The sequence below is a fragment of the Macrotis lagotis genome, chromosome 7 (genome assembly GCF_037893015.1).
Source record: "Macrotis lagotis isolate mMagLag1 chromosome 7, bilby.v1.9.chrom.fasta, whole genome shotgun sequence".
In the NCBI taxonomy this organism is placed as follows: Eukaryota; Metazoa; Chordata; class Mammalia; order Peramelemorphia; family Peramelidae; genus Macrotis; species Macrotis lagotis.
The window spans coordinates 84,442,183-84,464,926 of record NC_133664.1 but is presented as its reverse complement, the minus strand read 5'-3'; the positions used below and the strand labels follow the sequence as shown (position 1 = coordinate 84,464,926).

At 35.3% G+C, this 22,744-nt stretch overlaps 1 protein-coding gene across 3 annotated transcripts in view; it reads left to right on the top strand.

Moving 5' to 3' along the window:
- Positions 1-21,547, top strand: part of DYNC2I1 (dynein 2 intermediate chain 1) — a 123,733-nt gene extending 102,186 nt beyond the window's left edge. For all 3 annotated transcript variants that reach the window (XM_074193242.1, XM_074193243.1, XM_074193241.1), the window contains 3 exons: positions 813-944; positions 4,006-4,229; positions 14,050-21,547. In XM_074193242.1, the coding sequence (XP_074049343.1) occupies positions 813-944; positions 4,006-4,229; positions 14,050-14,221 (528 nt within the window). In that variant the 3' untranslated portion in view covers positions 14,222-21,547. The remainder of the gene's footprint in view (positions 1-812; positions 945-4,005; positions 4,230-14,049) is intronic.
- Positions 21,548-22,744: the final 1,197 nt, after the last annotated feature.

The following is a 22,744-nucleotide window of genomic DNA, read 5'->3' as shown; positions in this document are numbered from 1 at the left end:
ATATATAGGTCTAGAATTCATTTTGGGGGAGAGGTGCCATTGCCACTAGCCTCTTTTAGGCCCTCATCACCTCTTGCCTGTACTATTGCAAGAGCCTTCTAAGTATTCTCTTTGATTCAAGCCTCTTCCTCTACAACTGTCAGAGTTATTTTCTACAAGTACAGGTCTGTCTATAGTACCCCATAAACTCCAATGAACTCTTTTTACTACTCCTCTCTGAAGATCATTTAAAGGTCTTCAAATCCTGCCCTCAGTCTACCTTCCTAGCCTTGTTACACCTATCTCTTTTCTAACCTCTCAACCTCCAGAAAGGCTGGATGAGTTCACAGCTACAGCAACAATGCATTAGTGTCCCAGATTTCCCATATTCCTTTCAACATTGATCATTGTCCTGTCTGGTCACCCTATCTGTCACCTCTGCATTGACTATCCCCTGAGCTTGAAATGCATTCTCACCTTATGTCTGCTTCTCAGAATTTCTTTTGTATTTGAAGACTCCCCTTAAATCACATTTTCTGCAGGAGGCCTTTCCTATACTCCCCTCATCTCTTAAATGGCCCCCTTCCCCCAGCAAATTTACATGATATCTATGGGCTTCATATGTACTTATATTTGTGCATGTCTTCCCTGTAAAAATGTAAACAACTTCAGGTTGAGAATTATTTACCTTTTTTTTAATCACCTGTGCTTATAACAGTACCTGATGTGTCATAGGTTCTAATAAATACTTTTTGATTGAATGATTCTAATATATTTAATCAAATACTTCTAGCTACTCTAGGTATTCATCATCAATTTCTTTATATTAATAGGGTGTTATAAGTCATGGTGCAAGATATGAATCGAAAGTGTCTCCAAAATTGTTTAAACCGCAGCAACGTGGAGAAAGGCCAGTAAGAGTTACTGTGATTGACTTTTCACCATTTGGAGAGCCAATGTTTTTGGTATGAAAGTTTCTTTTTTAATGTACTATTCCTACTTGAATTTATATTCTATTTGGGGAAAGATTTAGCTGTAAAAATAATGTTCAAGAAAACATTATGCCTATTCTTTATACAAAGAAGATGTCTAGCTTAGATTTTGGGAGAGAACAGTAGAACTTTTTTATTTTGTTTTTATTTAATAACTTCTAAGTTAAAAAAGCTGAAAATCCTATTTAGGAGAAAGCCTTAAATTCTTAATTAATTAATTTTGAATTTTACAATTTTTCCCCTAATTTCGCTTCTCTCTCCCTACCCTTCACAGAAGACAGTCTGTTAGTCTTTACATTGTTTCCATGCTATGCATTGATCTAAGTTGAATGTAATAAGAGAGAAATCATCCTTGAGGAAGAAAAATAAAATATAAGAGGACAAAATTATATAATAAGATAATTTTTTTTTAAAAAAATTAGAGGTAATAGTCTTTGGTCTTTAGTCGAACTCCACAATTTTTTCCTCTGGATACAGATGGTATTCTCCATTGCAGGCAGCCCAAAATTGTGCCTGATTGTTGCACTGATGGAATGAACAAGTACATCAGGGTTCATCATCACCCCCTTGTTGTTGTTTTGGTGTACAATGTTCTTCTGGTTCTGCTTATCTTGCTCAGCATCAGTTCATGCAAATCCCTCCAGGCTTCTCTGAATTCCCATCCTTCTTGGTTTCTAATAGAACAATAGTGTTCCATCATATACATATACCACAGTTTATTAAACCATTTCCCAATTGCTGGGCATTCACTTAATTTCCATTTTTTTTGCCACCACAAATAGGGCTGCTGAGAATATTTTTGTACAAGTGATGTTTTTACCCTTTTTCATGATCTCTTCAGGGTATAGATCCAGTAGTGGTATTGCTGGATCAAAGGGTATGCACATTTTTATTGCCCTTTGAACATAATTCCAAACTGCTCTCCAGAAAGGTTGGATGAGTTCACAGCTCCACCAACAATGTATAAGCATCTCAGATTTCCCACATCCCTTCCAACATTGATCTTTGTCCTTTCTGGTCATATTGGCCAGTCTGAGAGAAAGCCTTAAATTCTTGAAGGCTATGGTAGATCAGGGTCAGCTTGGGCAGGCTTTATCAAGCTACTGAGGGACTAGAGTATACTGGATGATTGTAGGTCATAGGAGTACCAGCCAAAGGGCCCTGTCTTCTTCAGAAGGCTGGTTGCCAGATAACTTAATTCTTTTTGGTTCACAAAAATCACCTCCCAGGGGCAGCTAGGTGGCCCAGTGGATAGAGCACTGGCCTTGAAGTCAGGAGGACCTGAGTTCAAATCCAGCCTCAGACATTTAATAATTGCCTGGCTGTGTGACCTTGGGCAAGTCACTTAACCCCATTGCCTTAAATTAAAAAATAAAATAAAAATAACTTCCCAAGGCTTGGAGTCATGGGGAATTACACTGGCAGATGAAATCATAGATTCTTGGTCATTTTGAAGTATAGCTGTACCAGGTTATGTTATGTAAAATTTGCCCTTGATTATCTTTTGCAAAATAGTAAAATTATCTTTTGATTTTCCCCTCTTCCTTTAGCTTTTCAGTACTTGTAATGTCTTAATTTAGTTTATAGCTTAAAATAGCTTATTGAATTGAAATGAATAGCAAGTCATGTTGCCCCTGCCAATTTTAATCCTTTTCTCCGATTTTGCTGCTTGTTTTCAAGAAGGGTGTACTAAGGTATATACAGATTGGGTGACTAGGAGCTTTCTCAATCTTAGTATAAACCACATAATTCAAATAGTGTTTTTGTATATTTGTAATATTTTTCCCTTGGAGATAAAAAAAATAAATACCTTATTAAATAAAGTCTTTCTTGCTTAATACTTCTTTATGTGTGCCCCTCAAAATTTGCAACTTATAGTTAATAGAATTACAGAGATCATGTGGCCAAGGAGAATAATCAAAAAAGTAATCTTAATGATGATTTTCTAATGCTCCTGTTCCTGTTTATTAAGAATATGAATTAATAATAATTTAATATAAATTATATATAAAATAATAATGATATAATAATATAAAATTGTTATTTTTTTCAGTTAAATTCAGATTTTATTATTGTTATTACTACTAGGGAAGAAAAACCTAGAATCAGTTAGAAAAATTAGTGTCAATTATTTTTCTCTTGCTTGAAGAAGTCCCCCCATTTCTTTCATACTTATCTATCAGTGTATGTGGCATGTTATCTATTCTTCAGAGGTTTTAAATTTTAAAAAGTTATTCCAAAAACCACTACAGGGGTGTCTAGGTGGTGCAGTGGATAAAGCATTGGCCCTGGAGTCAGGAGTACCTGGGTTCAAATCTGGTCTCAGACACTTAATAATTACCTAGCTGTGTGGCCTTGGGCAAGCCACTTAACCCCATTTGCCTCACAAAAAAACTTAAAAAAACCCCCACTACAAAACCAATAAAAATTTTTTTTTGAGATATGAGAACTCTAGTGATGTTAAAAGTTTTTATTTAACCCTAGTTGTTGATAAATGTTATACAGTTAGAACAATTGTTGAATTTCTAAATTTTTTCAATATTCAGTAGCTAAGCTTTTCTAAAGTTTTGCTTCTTCTGTTCTGGTGTTAGTAATGTGTGTAGATTTGGTTATAGCCATTATATATATTTTCTGTTGGGAAATGTCTTTTTGAAAATAAAGAGTGAAATCAATTATACATTTTTTTTCTAGGGGCATTTAATTAATGTTATATTGCCCAAAAGGAGTCAGAACTCCTTAGATTAGGCTATCATTTTGGAAGTGGGGGAATTGATAAGTTAGTGAATTTTGCTTCTGTGAACATTTTTCACTTAGCTTGTATAAGCATCAAATGGGTAAATGTGTGATGTGATATAAAAATAGTTTTCTATTCTTTTATATGCAAGAGCAACCTTGGTAGCCTATATGTTCATAGTTGATATTTTAATTTTATTAACAGTTTTTATTTTAACAGTGCTTCTCATTAGTATCACCTTTACTAGTTGTCTACTTTTGGTTTACCTAATTATTCACTTTTTTTCTTTCTGTATTACAGGCTGGCTGTTCAGATGGAAGTATTAGATTACATCAGCTAACTTCTGAATATCCAATTTGTCAATGGAATAACAGCACCAATGGCCAGGCAATTGTCTCTGTAAAGTGGACACAGACAAGACCTGCTGTGTTTTTGGTTCAGGATGACATATCTACCATTTACATTTGGGATCTATTGGAAAATGATCTGGGACCTGTAGTCAAACAACTCATCTCCCCAGATAAGTAAGTCAGATAAAATTTATAATGGATTGTCAGAAGCATTTCATTGTATAAGTTCTTTGATCATCAATCTGTGATGCTATGATTTTTCCTTCTCTTTATCAATTGATATATGAAACCACTAGGCCACATCATAACTTTCTTCCACCTCTTTAAAGAAATTATTGTTTATATTTAGTTAAAAATCAAATTATTTGGGATATTGGACTCATACTTAATACCCAGGAATTGAAGTAAATACATCTGAGAGCAAAATCAGTTTAATTTTGAATTTTAGTTTTTGAGGAATTTATAAATATACAGTGTTCCCTTGTTATTTAGTGGGCATACGATTTAGAGGTCGGAACACACCGAACTTCTCTGAGTTAGGGTGTACTATGTTATATATAAGCATTTTTACAGTTTTCTAGTATCTGTGGTTCATTTGTATGTCATGATTTTTGATGTTTTAAGTGCTGTTATTAACCTCAGTCTAGTCTTATGATTCTTTTACTTTTAAGCTTTCTATAGAATTATAAAACTGACGACTGTTTTAAAATGATGCTTTTTTTTGCCACTTCTGTAAGGAGGTCAATAATAGGGTGAAAGACTCTTAGAGGCCATCTAGTTGAACACCCTCCTTTTACAGAAAAAGAACTGAGGCCCAGGGATCTTAACCAGCTTCTCCAAGGTAGTAATGGCAGAGTTTGGTTTCAGACCCACATCATCTGACTTCAGATTCGGCAACCTTTTCAGAGCATCATTATTTGTCAAGTATGCTAACTTGAAAGGCAGATTTCTTACATTTATTAGCTATAATCAAAGCAATTCACAAATCATTTTTATATTGTGACTACTAAAATAATTAATTGTAGCAGAGAAATATGAAGACATAGGGAAACTTCTAAAATATGATTTTCAGGAGAGAGGAGGAAGATGAGTTGTAACGTTACTTAAATTGGTAATTATACAGACCCTCCACATATTTCTGTTTGTTCTATTTGCATCAGACCTTTGGCAGGAGATTAACAATTACCCCTCAAAGACAGTTGATCGACTTAGCCTGTTTGAAGAAAATATAGGAAGACTGTTGTAAAGTGAATAAAGCCTTCCTAAAGGACCTCTAGGGAGGTGAGCTAGCCGGTATCCCAAAGGGTTTCATGTGCATTGGCAATAAGCAATTAACAAAAGCACCAGAAAACTGGGGGAGGTCTCACTTCTAGTAAGTATGAAGCATCTGCTATGTATTCAAAAATAGTACATTAGTCTTCCTTATAGAGAAGAAGGGAGAATAAATGGTTCCCTTATAGGATGTGCTTACTTCAATTCCTAGGTATTAAGTATGATTCTAATATACAAATAACCTGGAATTTAACCAAATATGAACAATTATCTTTTAAAGAGGTGGAAGAAAGTTGTAGAGTGTGATATGAAATGAAGAAAAGGATTCAAGGTAAAGACAAAAAATATGAAGAAGCCAATGAGAATTCTGACTTGGATCAGACTGATGGGTAGAAAAATTGGACAAAGTGAAGGCAAAAAAAGATCCCTAAACAACTGGATTGATGATCTATTTATATAAGACTTTTTCTATCAGTGCTAATGTATCCAGGAAATTGATTTGATGCACAAATGGTGATAGCTATTATCAGGTTTTGTGACTATTGTTTGTCCTTCAATTCTTGAAGAAGCCAACAAGCATGTGAATTGGATTGGGGGGGGGGGGCTATGCTGAATCACCAGCTTCACTTTCTCGACTCTGGAGCCATCTGGGACCAGTGACCAGATGTGGATCAGGATGACTGGAAATGGCCCTAGATGCAGTGGGAGACTTTGAACTTTTTGAGCTTAGGTTTTTAACAGGTCTTGGTTTGACTAAGACAATGCCCATTTGAATTAAGGGTAGGTAAGAAAGATGCGGCAAAGAGTTCACACAAAAAAAAATCAAACCAGGGTATCTATATAAGATGGGACAGATGGCTTCCAAGACTTATCAATCCTTATGACTTTTACCATCTGTGGTGGTAAGTCTCATGGGGACAAATGATAGTTTCAGAAGGGACCTAAAACACATTGTTACAGATTTTGAAGTATTGAGTGAGAAAATAGAGGGAGAGATGTAGTGGTGTTTTAATCATTTCCAATTAAATGCAAGAACTTCCCCCCTTTCCCTCTCTGCCATCTCCAGTATGCTATAAATGGAAAAGAATAAATTCTTTGTGTTCTCTACCTATTTATATTTGCCAACTTCATAAACTTAATCGGTGACTGAATGACATACTGCTAAAAATAGCAGACTTGATTTTTAATTTGTAAAGGAAATAAGAAACAAAGGGAAAATGTCTAAAAGCTTCTAAAAATATTAAATAATACCAGAAGGAGATTTGAAAAGTTGAAAACAATATTTGTTATGGTACTTCTAAATTATGGGAAAAACTTAAATCTAGAGCATAGTACACAGAGACATGTGAATATATATTTGCTCAATTTACAAATTTTGTAAAGTTTAATTGAAAGTAAATTATTTGGAAATCAGACTGTATTTTCCTATATAAACAATAAAACAGATAGTGGTAAGTACTGTTTAATATATTTAGATTACATTGTAAGGTTCTATTTTTTTCTATCAGAAAACATGTTCTGAATTCCAACTGTAGAAGCCTGTTTTTTCTTCACTTCCTTTCCCCTATCTTAATGTTTTTAGAAAGAAAAATCCTCCACCACTTAGTACCCTGCAAAACAGAGGGGATTCCAGTATCTTTGCCACCCCAGTCCCTGATCCATCATTTGGAGAAGTGAAGTCTTCACCCTTCTCTTAAGTCCCCAGTGTGAACAGGGATTCCATTCTAGTGCCATAGTACTTTTCAATTTTTGTATTGCTTGATTATGACTTCTGGATTTCTGTACAAACTAAAGACCAAGCAGTAAAAACTGGTCATGTACTTTTTTGCAGTCTTTCATTCAGGCATAGAATAAATTTATGAAGTTAAGAGATAAAAATTAGCAAAAACAAATTTTGTTTGTAGATTTTTCTTATAAAAATTCTTTAGCAGTGGACAAACAAGTCTAAAAACTGTTGATGTTCTCTTGGTTATGTTTTTGGTAATTGTGACTGGTCTTTATTAACTAATAATTTTTTCCAATTTTTTATATTTTTCTTCTCTGGGAAGATTAGTATTTATTAATGAGTATTTAATTATATAAAGAGGATTGTATAGAATATTCAGGATGGCTGTTGTTCAGTTTCAAAGACAACAGAACAAGAGGAATACAGCTTAAATTGAAAAGGAAATTTAGTTTAGCCATAAGGAAGAACTCATAGTCTTTGGGATGTTTGATAATGGAATCAGTTAACATCGGTAGCTGGAGCATATCTCTTTTGTAACCTTTAAAAACAGAGTAAATGTAGTATAGTTGACTTTAGAGAGATTGGAAATATGGTCTCTAGAGAACCCTTCCATCTCAAATAGCATATGATTGCTAAAATAATACTTTTGCTATGATACTATATTATAACTTTTTATATGGTTTATACCTTGTGAATTATGAGTTTCATATTAATAGTATTAATATTCATTTAAAATATTATTTTAATTTTCTACATGTTGATTCATAAATTGAGTATTTTTATCATTCCTACTACATAGCAATCTTAGTTTCTCAACCCTTCTGCGATGAAAATTCAGTGTTAGCCATTACTAATGCTAATTACTAATCATTACTAATGATTCCATACTTAATTGATTAATTTTTACTATATCGATAATTGAAAAACAGGTCACTGTAGTGTAACTGCTTTACATAGTTGCTAGAAATGGTTGCCTGGAACTGGTTTTTACCGGGTTGTTGTTGTTTGTCCTTTGTCCTCCAAGAGGACCTTGATATCAGGGAAGTGATGCCATGGCATGCAAATTAATTTTATTTAAGTGAGAGAGGACTTTGCATAGTCACTAGGTTCAATTTCTTATGCGGAACTAACTATATCCTGTGGCAAGATATAAGTTTGAACAACTGATCAGGAGATGACCCTGGATGCAGTGGGAGACCTTGACCTTTTTAAGCTAAGCTATTTAGCAGGTCTCAGTTTGACTGAGGCAACACCTATTCAGTGATTTATGCTAAGTAAGAAATGAGGCAAAAATGGCTTTTTTCCCCCCAATTTAAAAAAATTTCTATCATGGAAGAAAATTCTTAGGATTTCTGGTCAAAACAAACTATTGCTATTTACCTAAGCCAATCAGAGTCCAAACAGTGACCAAATGGGAATCTATTTTTGTTTAATCAAAATCAGCTAGAGTGATCCTACTACTCATAAAAGTTGTTTGTCCTTTGTTTTTGAAGAGTACCATGACATCAGGGATATGATCCCATGTTAGGCAAGTAAATTGAATTTAAGTGATGAAGAGGGAAGTGTACAAAATTACCAGCCTCACTTTCTTCTCCAAAACCATCTGAGTCCAGTGGCCAGATAATGGATTGGAGGTAGCCCTGGATGTGAAGCAATCAGAGTTAAGTGACTTTCCTCAAGTCACACATCTACTAAGTGTCTGAAGTGGGATTTGGACTCATGTCCTCCTGACTCCAAGACTAGTGATCGAACTACTGCAAAGATATTAATAGTTGAAGCTGCCTCACTACTGTCAGTTGAATTAGAGTCATTGGGCCCTGATAGGTTCAACTCGAATGTCAGAGGTATTTGTTTCTGTTCTAATCAGAAATCCTAACAGTCTTTTCTCCCAGAGTGATTTTTTTTTTTTTGGAATATGCAGAAGAGACCAAAGTCTGAGGATAACATTAATCTAGATTTTAATTCCTCCTTCAGGACAGAGACTCAGTCTATCCTACTCTTTTCAATTCAGCTAGCATTTGTTAGGAAGTCAGAGAATTGCCCTCAGACACTCACATATTGTAGATTTCTTTGGTGATATATTCATACATAAGAAAACATTACTGCTTGTAGAAATTTTGCTTTGCTTGAAAGGAAAGTAAGACACTTAACTGCATTGTCTTACAGTGAGTCTAAGGCAACTTTGTGAGCAGTAGGGAATCTTTTTTCTGCCTAGGGTCATTTGTATATTTATAACATTCATAGGCTATATTTGAAAAAAAATTTAGTTAATTCACCCCTAAAAAGCTCTTATAGTTATTGAATTTCAAGGTTTCCCCCCTCCCATAATAAGTCAATCAGCAGGTTTTCCAAATAGTATTGGAACATTTTCAAGAACAAGCCTATTTAATCTACTTAAATGAAGTAAAATCTTAACTTTGCAATATTCTTTCATCAAAAAAAATTTGCTGCTATTGCTGTTCGGTTGAAATTGAGGAAAACATTCTTTTTTGAGAAAAAGCCTTTTCAGAGTAGAATAATATTGAAAAATTGAAGTCATATGGCATGGACATCCCTCATCACCTTTGCTTTTTTCTTTTACTTTTATACAATCATAGATTTGGAGCTGAAGGGATCTCCCAATATATCAGGAAATTAAGCTCCAGAAGAGAAGCATCTCGGGTAGGAAGGATCATCTCAGGTAGGAAGTAGCAAATCCAGAAATCAAACCAACAGTCATCTGATTCCAAATTCAGTCCAGACTGCTTTCATATGAAGACATACTCATAATGGCACTAATCCTCGGAAGCTTCTTCAAGGAGATGGTGGCAGAACTGTAAAATCCAGGGTCTTGAAAGACATTGTCATTCTAAGCTTATTTATTTCTGGCTTAGGTTAATCTTGGCTAAGTCAGTTACCTTTAGTTTACCTTTCTAATCTGTAGGACCTAGAAAAATAAAGGGAATTGTTGTATTCTTTCCATACCTACACAGTTTAAGCCAGGGAAAGAACACCTTTCTCTCACAATACTATGAGGAATGACCTGGGATTTCAGAGCTGTCCAGAGATTTTCAGGTTTTCAAAATAGTAGCTCTTGTGCCAAGAGATACTTGTTTTGAGGACTTCCATGAATTTGTCCTTAAAAATAATAATTAAATATATGTTAACCTTGAGTGTACTAATAAGGGACAAACATTGACTTCCAGATTTTGACCTTAAGGAAGAGCAAAACAATTAGGTTTTGGCAACATACACATTTGAGGATTAGGTTAACACACACATTTATTAATATTTCTTTAAGTTCATTGATTACAAGGGTGTGAGTAGGGGGCCCTGACTGGAGAACAGCCAAAGATATAGCTTGGAATTGGGCCCTTATGCATTCTACTATCAGGAAGCTGGCTCCGAAAAGCTACTTCCAATATTGTCCATCAAAAGAAGGGAGTGACCTTCAGTTTAGGATTAGAATTAGATATCAGACATTCCCAGTAGGGAGTAAGTCCAGGAGGGATGAATTCTCTGAAATTCAGGATCTTTGTATCTTATCAGTTATGCCAACCTTCCCTCTCCAGGATGTCCACCCAACTAATGACTCTTGATGCAATGGGATTTGTTAATAGGAGTCAATAGTCTGGGTTGATGGATCTGTTGCTTTGAATATAATTTTTCTTTTTGATATACAAATCTGCCTTTTTGATACAAAGAAATGCAGAAACCAATTTATATACTATAAATTTACATAAAGCAAAACTAGCTTATGCAGTTCCTCTATAAAGCTATTTTTATATAATGAGTAATGAAACAGATTCTGTTTTGTAGTGATGCATTATGTCTGAACCTACATTTTTTAGTTTTAAATCTTACCACTTTTTTTAGGTTTTTGCTAGGCAATGGGGTTAAGTGGCTTGCCCAAGGCCACACAGCTAGGTAATTATTAAGTGTCTGAGACTGGATTTGAACCCAGGTACTCCTGACTGTAGGGCCAGTGCTTTATCCACTGCGCCACCTAGCCACCCCCCCCTTACCACTTTTTTTAATGAACTAAGTTTTTAAAGGTTATTTGCTAGGCATAGTAGAAAGCAGTCTGGACTGAATTTGGAATCAGATGGCTGTTGGTTTGATTTCTGGATTTTCTACTTTCTACCTGAGATGCTTCCCTTCTGGGGCTTAATTTCCTGATATATTGGGAGATCCCTTTAGCTCCAAATCTATGATTGTATAAAGTAAAAGAAAAAAAGCAAAGGTGATAAGGGATGTCCATGCCAAACACAATTTATATTTGTGAATGTAAGCAGGAGATAGAGGAGAACAGGTAGTAATTCAGTTTGATAGGAATCTAGAGTGTCAGTCAGCAACAGTTAACAACAACAATGAAAATAATGATTAAAATTGATATGGTTCTACTGTTTGCCAGGTACTTCACAAATATTATCTTATTTGATCTTTATAACAACTCTATGAGGTAGATGATGTTATCCTTTTTTACAATTAAAGAATGAGTCAAATTGGTCAAGTAGCTAGTAAATGTCTTAGACTGAATTTGAACTCAGGTCTTCCCGACTCCAGTGCCAGTGATCTATTTGCTGTGCTGCCTGGCTACTTCAATCAATCAATATTTGTTAAACCTGAGGCACTGTGCTAAGTATTGGGGATGCCAAGTAAGACAAAAGACAGCCCCTGCCCAGAGCTTCCGGTCTCTTGGGGTAAGAACAGGCAAACAACTATGTACAGTTAACTATATACAAGATAAATAGGAAATCATCATCAAAGAGAACACACTAGAATTCAAAGGAATTGGCAGAGGCTTCCTATAGTAGGTAGGATTTTTGCTGGGTGTTAGGGAAGAGCAGGAAAACCATGAAGCACATATGAGGCAGGTGAGCATTCCATATACTAAGGGACAGTCAGTTGAAGAGGATGTTATATTTGAACTTAGAGGCAATAGGAAACCACTGGAGTTTATTCATAGAGTATGTGCTTTAAGAAAATAATTTTGATAACTAAATGACTGCTGAACTGTAGTAGAGAGTGATTGACAAGTAGCCCATCACGTAGTCTAAGCAGAGGAGATGAGAGCTTACACCAGGGTCATGGCTATATCACAGGAGAGAAGGGGGCTTTTTTGAGAGAGGTCACAAAGGCAAAGTTGACAAGCTTTAGCAATTAGATTGGATATGGAAGCAGGGTGGAAGAGACAGAAACTGGGGATGATAGTTGAAAATCTGGGGGAAAAATGTCTCGGAGTCTGGAAAGGTGGTAGTGCATTCAAAAGTAATAAGGAAGTTTGGAAAAGGGAAGTATTTGGGGGGGGCAGATAATTTTGATTTTGAACATGTTGAGTTTAAGACATCTAGAGGATGTCAAGAATGTCCAAAAAAGCATTTGGAAATTTTAGCCGGAAGGTCAGCAGAGAGGTTCAAGTTAGATGAACAGGTTTGAAAATCATTATCAGAGATATGATAATTGAATCCAAAGGAGATGATGAGACTGCCAAGTAAACTGATATAAAGGGAGAAAAGGGACCCATTCCTATGCCCTATAGGGCATTCACCATGAGCAGACATGACTTGGATGAAGATCCAGCAAAAGAGGCTGAGAAAGGGCATTTTGTGAAGGGCAACAATGTGAATTAAGATAGGACAGATTATGAGGAGCACTCTATGCTAAGTTAAAAAGACAATATTTTAGAGGCACCAAGTAGCCACTGAAAGTATTTGAGGAGGGAAATAATTTGGTCAGACCTTACTTAAGCTCAGAATGATAATTTTGGCAGTTGGATGGATGAGAGGATGAGTTGGAAAGAGGAGAGATTAAAGTAAGGTGAAAAATCATGACCCATGAACCAGAGGAGTGGTTGTGTGAATGGAGAGAATTGAAGAAAATGCTGTAAAAATAGAATCAAATATGACTGGGGATATAAGATCAAAACAGCAAAGATTCAAAGCTTCATTTTACATATGAGCAAACCAGGGGCTAAGAGGATGAATGACTTACCCAAAGTCATAGGTAATAGTAGATATTTGAATCCAAGTTTTTTGGTTCCAGATTCAGTATGAAGTTCTCTCAGTAAAATATACATGTATGGAGGAAATGAATGTTTAACTGGTAGTGGTGGTGGAGCTGAATTGCTGTTTTGGACATGTTAAATTTGAAGTACTAATAGTACAGGCAGATGGAGATGTCTATCAGGCATTTAGAAATATTGGATTGGAGCTCCTCAATATAATCACTTCAATAAACACTTGACTAAATTATTGAATGGATGAATGATTGCTTTCAAGTTCCTGGGATGATTCTATAATGCAGTACAACCAAATTGCTCCCATTTCTTAGAAGCCAGGAAATTCAGGAAGAATACTGATCCCTCCCTTATTGGTTGTATTGTTTCAAGTTTTCATTAAATACAATCCATCTTTCACCCTGTTGCCAGAGTCATTTCCCAAAAACACATGTCTAACTGAGCCCCAACCTACTTTTCCAGTCTTGTCCACATATTGCCCTGGTTGACTCAAGAACATTTCACTTCCTCTCCCTTAGGCCTAGACTGTTCTTCTTCCTCACCTGAACCTCTTAGTTTCCCTTGTTTTCTGCAACATTAAACTCCAGCTCCACTTGCTATGTGATAATTCTCCCAAAATTATCTTGTATTTATTTTGCATGTGTTTATTTGTATATTTGTAGACTGTAAGCTCTGAGGACCAGGGGCTATTTCTTTTTTACCTTTGTTGCCCCAGTTCATAGTGTAATGCATAGCAAAGAGTAGGTGTTTAATAAATTGATTTAGTGATTGATTATACCCTTTACTGGTCTGGTCGCTGACCACGGAGCACTCATTCTTAATTCCTTGAGCATGAATTCAGAGTTTTTTGGTTTTTTTTTTTTTAATTTTCTATTTGCTTCTTGGTTTGGAGGGAGGGCAAAAAACTATCATGGGAAATGGAAAAGAAAACACAAAAGGGATGTTGTGAGTCTCCTCATAATTGATGTAGTTGTAAATAAATGTTTTTCTCATTTTAGGCTCCTAACTGCAACAGTCATGGGTGATCCAGAAAAGACAAATGGATTCCTTGGTCTGGCTTTGGCCAAAACGTCTGGGACAATTGAAATCCAGTACCTAAAGAAGAAATGGGTGTTACCCAAGAAGGAAGAACAAAAGAAATTGCGTTTGCTTTTGCAGGATACCCTCTAGAAACAACAAAAAAAATAGTTTTCTAAGGGATTCAGAAAAAAAAGAGCATTACCCAGAGAATTTTTCATTCAATGATTAAAAATGCATTAGGTGTTATTAAGAAGTGTTACTTTAATAGCTACTATATCTATATGCTTGTATATTTCTGTGTATATAGAATATATATCCTGTACATAATCATTTTATCATTAACTGTATTGTTTCTACTCAAATCAATACTTTTGAACAGGAAAAGGAATGACATTTTCATATCTGTTGAACTTAAAAGGAAATATACAGTATAGCCACTCCCAATGTATTGTTTACAGAGGATCTTTTATATTTTTTCAGAATAGCTCTAAAATGTGGTCATCAGATTTATTATTGGTTTTTAAATCACCTACCATGAAATGAATTTTATTGAATTATTTTCTTATTCACACAGAAATATCTATGCTTGTCCAAATTAAAGGCAGTTCCAGTGTTGAAAATTTCTTTGCTAGTTGTTTTTTTTTCTCAAAAACTTTTGCCTCATTTTTGAGTACTATTTTAGCAACATTTATCCCATCTTGTATTATTATATGCCCTGTTCTAAAGAGAATTTAAAGTGCAGGAAACCTGGAAGTGACAGACTTTTCCAGTGTTAAAATTGGAAGAAGGGATGTTAGATACTATGAGGTTTAATCTTTCACTTGACAGATGAAGAAATAAGACCAGCAAGGCTTTCTCAAACTTATGTAATCAGCCAAACAGAATCCTGATTCTCAGCCCATTGCTCTTTCTATTACATCAAGCTAACAATTCCTTTAGTCTTCATGAACAGGTGGACAGCTAGGAGCATTCTTTTTTCCCCTTCATGGACTGTTAAAAAGTTACATATGGTTCTTTAGAGACATTGAAAGTTCCCAGATCTGTGAAGAACAATTGAATTCAAAAATCTACTCCAATTCATATGAGAGAGTTTTCATTATTAGTTCCATTCTTGACAAGCTGTAGCCAGAAAATCTTCTGTTTGGAATGGAACTTTGAGTCATTTAGTCGTTTTCCTGAATTCAGAAATCCTTTCTTACAGCTCTAACATAGTCTTCCCTCTTCTCCCTAAACATATTCAGTGATGGCTAGACTAGTTCCTCACTTGATAAGAGTTTCATTATTACATCACTCAAGATAGTAGAATAAAAGTTCTTTCTTAACATTGAATTAAAAATTTACTGTACTGCATCCATTGGTTCTATTTCTACCCTCTGTAGGTTTTCAAAATATTTGATGACATCTACCATGAATCTTTTAAATGTTTCCTTCTCTTAATACCACAGTTTCTTCTTTCATTATTTATATAGCATGATTTTCATATTATTCAAGATACTGCTTATTCTCCTTTGGACAATTGTAGTTTTTTTTAGTTCTTCTCGCAAATGTGATGCCGCTTATAGAACAAACTATTTCATATGTAGTCTTAGTATTAATGAGTCTTTATTTCCCTGCATCAGGATATGTGGTTCAAGCTAATATTTTTTTCTCATTTATTGATGTCTTATGTCCTTATATGACCTTCATTTTTCACTATATCTTTGTCTCCTCTTCAGTCTGACCCTTTAACTATAGTTCCTTCTTTGGAAGGAACCCTACTCTCCTTGGTACTCACAGTGTCCTTGGGGAGTCACTATCCTAGGTTTCAAGATACTTTCTGGGTCTATACTCCTAAAACTATAATTCACAAGCTCCAACAATGGGTTTGCATTTAATAGTCAGCCAGACAATGAAATTAACTTAAAGCACTGAAATGGCAGAGTAAAAGTAAAAGCTACAAAATATTCCTCCCTAAAGGCAAGTGCACAAACATACACATTGTCAATGATAAAAGTGAGTTCATATGTGAGAGAGGAACATAGCAGGAATTCAAGTGACCAGGGTGGCTTAACATCCTCAGGGACCCTAGGACGCCAAATGTCTCCTTGGCATGTCCTAGATGATTCCTGTAGGGCCCAGTATCTTTGTTATATTTATTTCCCTAGGCTTTCCACTATTTCACAGGACTTGAGTATCTCTTAGGAGCAGTATCTCCTCTTGGTCCCCTCTAAAAGGTGTCATGGCTAATGAAAGTGGAGAGGAGAGAGGAAATCTGTCCTACTCAGTTTCTTCTTTCTCCTTCCTATCTCTCTCCCCTCCTAAGAGGCATAAGTAAAAATATAAACTTTTTTTGTTTTTTTTCTGATAAAGCGATTGGGGTTAACTGACTTGCTCTAAGTCACATAGCTAGGAAGTGTTGTGTCTGAGGCTGGATTTGAACTCAGATCCTCCTGCTCCAAAGCCAGTGCTCTTATCTACTATGCCAACTAGCTACCCCTCATTTGCCTTTTAAAGATAATTTGAGGTATTGCTGATCTACCTGAGAGAGGAAATTCATACTTCCTAAAGAAGTATAAAGTTTGAGTTTGTTTATATACTTACTTTACAACCTTTGATTGACTGTCTTCTAACCTTTTAAAAATCTGTGATTAAGCAGTTCAGTGTGTAAATTGCTTAAGGTTTCACCCTTAAAACATGTAAATGAAACCAAGTCTGTAATATTTCATTGGCTTTGTTACCTGCTCATTCAGTGAGTCATTATATGAGCTTGTAGAACAAATTAAACAAGGATCCTTTGAATAGCCCTGCTGCTTGCTATGTAGCAAAGAATTAAAAAAAAAAAAACAATTCAGCTCTTCAGTCTCCAGCTTAGCAAAGAGAGGGAAACGGACTAACTTGTGACCAGATTTGACCATTATTATTACACAACATTAGCATTCACTTTGAGTGTTTTGTTCTCATTTACATTGTTGTAGCTGTGTATACTATTTTCCTGTTTCTGCTTGCTTCACTCTGTACTAGTTTATATTTCTTTCCATGCTTCCTTGCATTTTTCCTTTCTTCTTTTCTTCCTTCCATCTATCTTTTTTCCCCTGTATTTATCCCAGACTTGGAAGTGCAAATTGTCATGGACCTTTGACCTGCTCCTTCCTCCTTAGATAACTTGGTGGTCTCCCACGGGGGTAGGGGTGGAGATCATATATTAATCACATATTAATACCAGGTTTTGTGAGGAAACTTGATTAACTTAGCTCATCATTAGTAGTTCAAAATCACCAAGTTCAAGAGATCTACCAGCCTCAGTCTTCCCAGTAACTGAGATTATAGGCTGTCATTATCACTATGTTGCCCAGTACATTAATATTGACTTACCTCATAATATTCCATCACATTCATGTGCCATAATTTGTTTATCCATTTCCCATTTGCTTCTTTTTTTGAAACTACAAAAAATGCTCTATAAATATTTTCATGTTGTTTCCTTTCTATCTTTGTAGGGGCGGGGAGGCAGTATTTATTTAGTAGTGGGATATTTGAGTTCAAGAAGTGTGGATGTTTTTAATTATAATTCCAAATTGTTTTCCAAAATAGACAAATTCACAGCTCCACCAATAATTTATTAGTGTTCCTGCCTTTCTGTAGCTTTGACAGTTTTTAAGGCATATACTATTTGTTCATAATGAGTTAGTTGTCAACTAAAGTTCTCAGTACTTCTTTACATGAATTACAATTTATCCAGACCTCCTTTATACTTGACCAATTCTTAATTTTAATCCTATATGTAGAATTTTATATTTATTCCTGCTGTTTCATTTTCTTATTTTCAACCTGTTAATCTTTTGCAGAAAATGTTATTTGAACTGCATTTTAGGGAAAAGAGAAAATTCCTGAGCTAGAGATAAGAAACAAGTACATTCCAGTCTTGGAGGTCAGCTAATGAAAAAGGCAGGGTGATAAGAAAGTGTCCTATGAGGAACAGCGAGAAGATATGCTTGTCTGGATAACAGTGGTTAGGGTACTATTTAGTGAGACTGGAAAGAACAGAGTGAAGCTAGGTTGTGAAGGGTTTTTTTAAAAAAAATTTATTTAAGACAATAGGGTTAACTGACTTGCCCAAGGTCATACAGATAGCAATTACTGTTTGAGACTGGATTTGAACTCAGGTCCTCCTGATTCCAGGGCTAGTACTCTATTCACTGTGCCACCTAGCTGCCCCTGTGAAGGGTTTTAAAAGCTAAATAGAAGAGTTTATATTTTATTGCTGAGGTAGTAGGAAGCCACTGCCATCATTTCACAAAATGTCTCTCGTTTTTGACTTTGAAATTTAATGCCATTATTCTTATAATTCATGCCACTATTATTCATCATATATGTGCGTTTCTTCCCATGTGTTATACGTGGTTTTTCTTCCCATGTTTTTGTTTTTTTATTTTAAAGATTTTATTTATTATGAGTTTTACAATTTTCCCCCTAAACTTGCTACCCCCCACACAGAAAGGCAATTTGCCAGTTTTTACATTGTTTCCATGGTATACATTGATCCAAATTGAATGTGATGAGAGAGAAATCATATCCTTAAGGAAGAAAAATAAAGTATAAGAGATAGAAAGATCAGACAATAAGATATCAGTTTTTTTTCTAAATTAAAGGTAATAGTCCTTGGTCCTTGTTCAAACTCCACAATTTTCCCTCTAGATACAGATGATATTCTCCATTGTAGACAGCCCCAAATTGTCCCTGATTGTTGTACTAATGGAATGAGCAAGTCCATCAAGGTTGAACATCACCCCCATGTTGCTGTTAGGGTGTACATTGTTTTTCTGGTTCTGCTCATCTCACTCAGCATCAGTTCAATGCAGATCCCTCCAGGCTTCCCTGAATTTGCATACCTCCTGGTTTCTAATAGAACAGTAGTGTTCCATGACACACACACACACATACACGCACACACACACTGTATTTTGATTTCCATTTCTTTGCCACCACAATATGTTTCTATGTTTTAATCCCTCCTAAAACCAATTTTTCTTCTACAGATCATGACCATAGGATTATCCTTGTCTTTTCTATCACTTGAATTTTTTTAAAAGCAGAATTGACTCATCTTGTATATATCCTGGATAGTTGACGTCTTCATTGTCTGTGTCTTTCATCAAATTGTAAAGGCTGTAGTTTATTTCCTAAAAATATCACTTTTACTTCCTCACTCAAATTATTTGCCATTGAATTTTTCTAGGCTTTGTAAATTTATATAAGGAGTATACACTTTCTTAACTTTTTAAAAAGTTTCTTTATTTTATTTTATTTTATTTTCTTAACATTTACTGCTACTCTGTTTCTTTTGAACACATTGGGCTCCTCTTTAAAAAATAATATTCAACAGGGATCTAATGGCATTAAACTTGTTGCTAGGTTTGGGGAAAGTAATTAGCCGCTTTTCATGTGAGCAGTAGCTCAGAATTTGTGCATCAGAGAAATAGCTATTAGAAGAGAGTTACTTGACATTAAAACAAAAATCCATCTATTCATGGTAAAATGCTAATACAAATGCAAAAGGGAAAGGCATGCTAAAACAACAACAATAAAAAACAAGCCTAGGTTGCTATTTTGTGAATCCCTAAATTCAACAAATATTTCCTAGCAGAGTCAGAACTAGAAATCTTGTTATTTGTAGGAGTAGTGTTGGGAACAGCTCCAAGAAAGTATAGGTGGTGCCCCTGCAGGCTTTGATGGGAAAGGTATGCCGATCCCTAGGAAATGGTCATAAAGTAGGCAAAATCAAAAGGATAGAGGGAGCAGCCCAGGTGAGGTTGTGGATGGAACACAGTCTGAAGTCAATAATACTTGTTTTATTATGTTCTTAGACACATACTAACTCTGTGAACTAGTCATTTAACTTCTGTCTGCCTCAGTTTCCTAAACTATAAAATGGTAACACTTCCTAGGGTTAAGAAAATCAAATGATGTGCTATTTGTAAAGTAATTAACATAGTGCTTGGTTCCCTGCTTCCTTCCTCTTTCCCAGGGGTCACCTTTCTTTTTTCAGCACAAGGGGAAGGCATGAGAATTATGATTTCAGGATCACAAAAAGAAGGAAGTCAATGTATCCCTTCCCTACCCACTGTCCATACTTAGAGCAAAGCCCCTGGCATTTTGTCCTAGACATGGTATCAGACATTTGCCTGTGATATATGTGTAAAATATTTATTGGGGCAGCTAGGTAGTGTAGTGGATAGAGCAACAGCCTGGAGTCAGGAGGACGAGTTCAATTCTGACCTCAGACATTTGACATGTACTTGCTCTGTGACCTTGGGCAAGTCACTTCACCCTGAATGCCTTGTATCCAGAGTCATCTCCAGTTGTCTTGATTCCTATCTGGCTACTGGACTCAGATCACTCTGGAGGAAAAAGTGAGGCTGGTGACTTAGCACAGCGCCTCCTTAATCAAATCCAGTTTACGTGCTTTTCCTCCCTGATGTCATGGTCTTCTTCGAGAATGAAAGACAAACAGCAGCAGCAGCAGCACATAGGATAAGCAATATGCAAAACAACATGCTAGGCACTGATGGCAATACAAAGATAATAAAACAGGATTCTCCTTTATTTTTATACTTAAAGAGGAAAGTGACATTTATACAACTTTAAAACAAAATAATAACCAAATGGATTGTACAGGTACAAACACTTGCTATGAGAGTTATAAAAGGAGAAAACTGCTCAAAAATGAGGGGAAAAAGAAAATTTCATAGGAGTCGTATGTAAAATTGAGTTGAGTGATAAAAGATTGGCTTGTTTTGTAATTGGATACTTATATATGTGTATGTAATATATATATATAGATAAATTTCTATATGAAAAATATTGTAAACATTTAAGTTGAGGCTAAAATCGAATAGAATGAGATTAACATTGGGAATTCACCAATTTTTTTTCCTAATAACTCCAAACTTTTCCTCAAAACAAAGATCCATCTTCTGAATATCAATATTCTGTTGTTACTAGTATCTTATGAGTCATGGGGGCATTCTAGTCTATGAAGAGTTTAAACTGAGTAGGTCATGACAGATTACAAATGTTTATCTAAAAAAAGAAAGAATTTAAGGGCTGTAATTGTAAAAAAGTATGACTATGCGTTGGTTGATTTTGCTGAATTGTTTATTTCTTCAGAATCTTTGTCTCAAAGGAAAGATTGTAGGTTAGGAAAGCAAGAGAGGGGCATCTTAAAAAATGAATGTGATATAAAGGCAAGGTCTTAATTAAACTTTACAAAAAAAGAAATTTGACCAAAAAAGATAATCTCCTCACTTGGTAGGAGAAGGGGATAACTGATGGATGGGTCCATGCTCTGTTGGCATCTTTTAAATTGTCAAGATAACTTGACAAAGGTTTGTAATGCGTTAAATAGATCCCCTGTGACAAATTTATAGGAGAACAAATTTATGGGGCTGAGAATTAAATAGAATGGACAGATGAAGGGAATGAATATACATTGTCATTGAGATCACAAATCCTTTTGAGTATTTAAATAATTTCATTGAGAACAAATAAAATGTAGATTTGCTCTGTCTAGTTGCCTGTTTATTTGATCCTAAATCCAGGTAATATAATTTTTTTGCACTAATTACACCTAGAGATTTAAAGAATACTTTTTTTCTTATTTACTTTTAAGGACGTTGAGAGAAATGTTAGTATTTTAACATTAGGGTGACTCTCATAAGAATATAATATTAATATTAGTATGTTCCCAGACTTGTAGGATGAGATCAGATGGGCTGAAGTCATCCTGAAATGGGAGACTGATTTTTAAATTTTCAGTGTGAGCAGTTAATACCTCAGAAATCAGCAAAGACTACAAATCAGGGCTTGATTTTAAGATAGCAACAATTTGATTTATTATTTTGTTGATTGTCTAAACTCAATAGAAAAATATTAATAATACAGATTAAGCTTAATATATATGTACATTTTCCCCCAGAGAGTCATAGCCATTTGCCAACACACCCCTGGGTAGGGGCTCTAGCAGATAACTCCTTCCAATTCAAAGTATTCTGTGTCTACATCTCTAAAGCTATAGCTCATGAAGCTCTACCCATGTGCTTTCCTTGTCACAGGACAAAATTAGCTCAAGGAAACAACATTTAATGCAATGCCATAGTGTATGAATAATAGCAGTACAACATTTCTCCCATAAAACTGGGGCACACCTCTACAAAAATGCCTATCATTATCAGGAAGAGTACATAGTCTTAGAAATCACAAGTAGAGAGACATAGACAAGGGGAATTGATGTTGCCATGGCCCCTGGGTGGATAAGCATCATCTCCTACCACACATATCCTTTAGTACTATCATTGCACTATTTCCACTGATACTGGTTTCCTAATCAGTCTCAGATGCTTGGAGACTGCTTCATGCTGATCTTTCAGTCTATGCTACAAGCTGCTACTGCAGACACTGTCTTCTAGAACTGTGGTTCTACTATATGCTGCTTGATGTTAGTCTCTAACCTCCTCTCATTTTTGGCTTAACTGAAATCCTTGACTAGAGTACCACTGTTCTTTTAGCCAACTTTTTAATCAAAAGCTCATACCCTAAGTTTTCTCCCACCAATTCTGGGCTTTGAAGCATTCTATCTCCTCAAATGATGCCCTTAGACAAGGAGCTAGGCTTACTAGAACAAAAATAGAGTCCTCT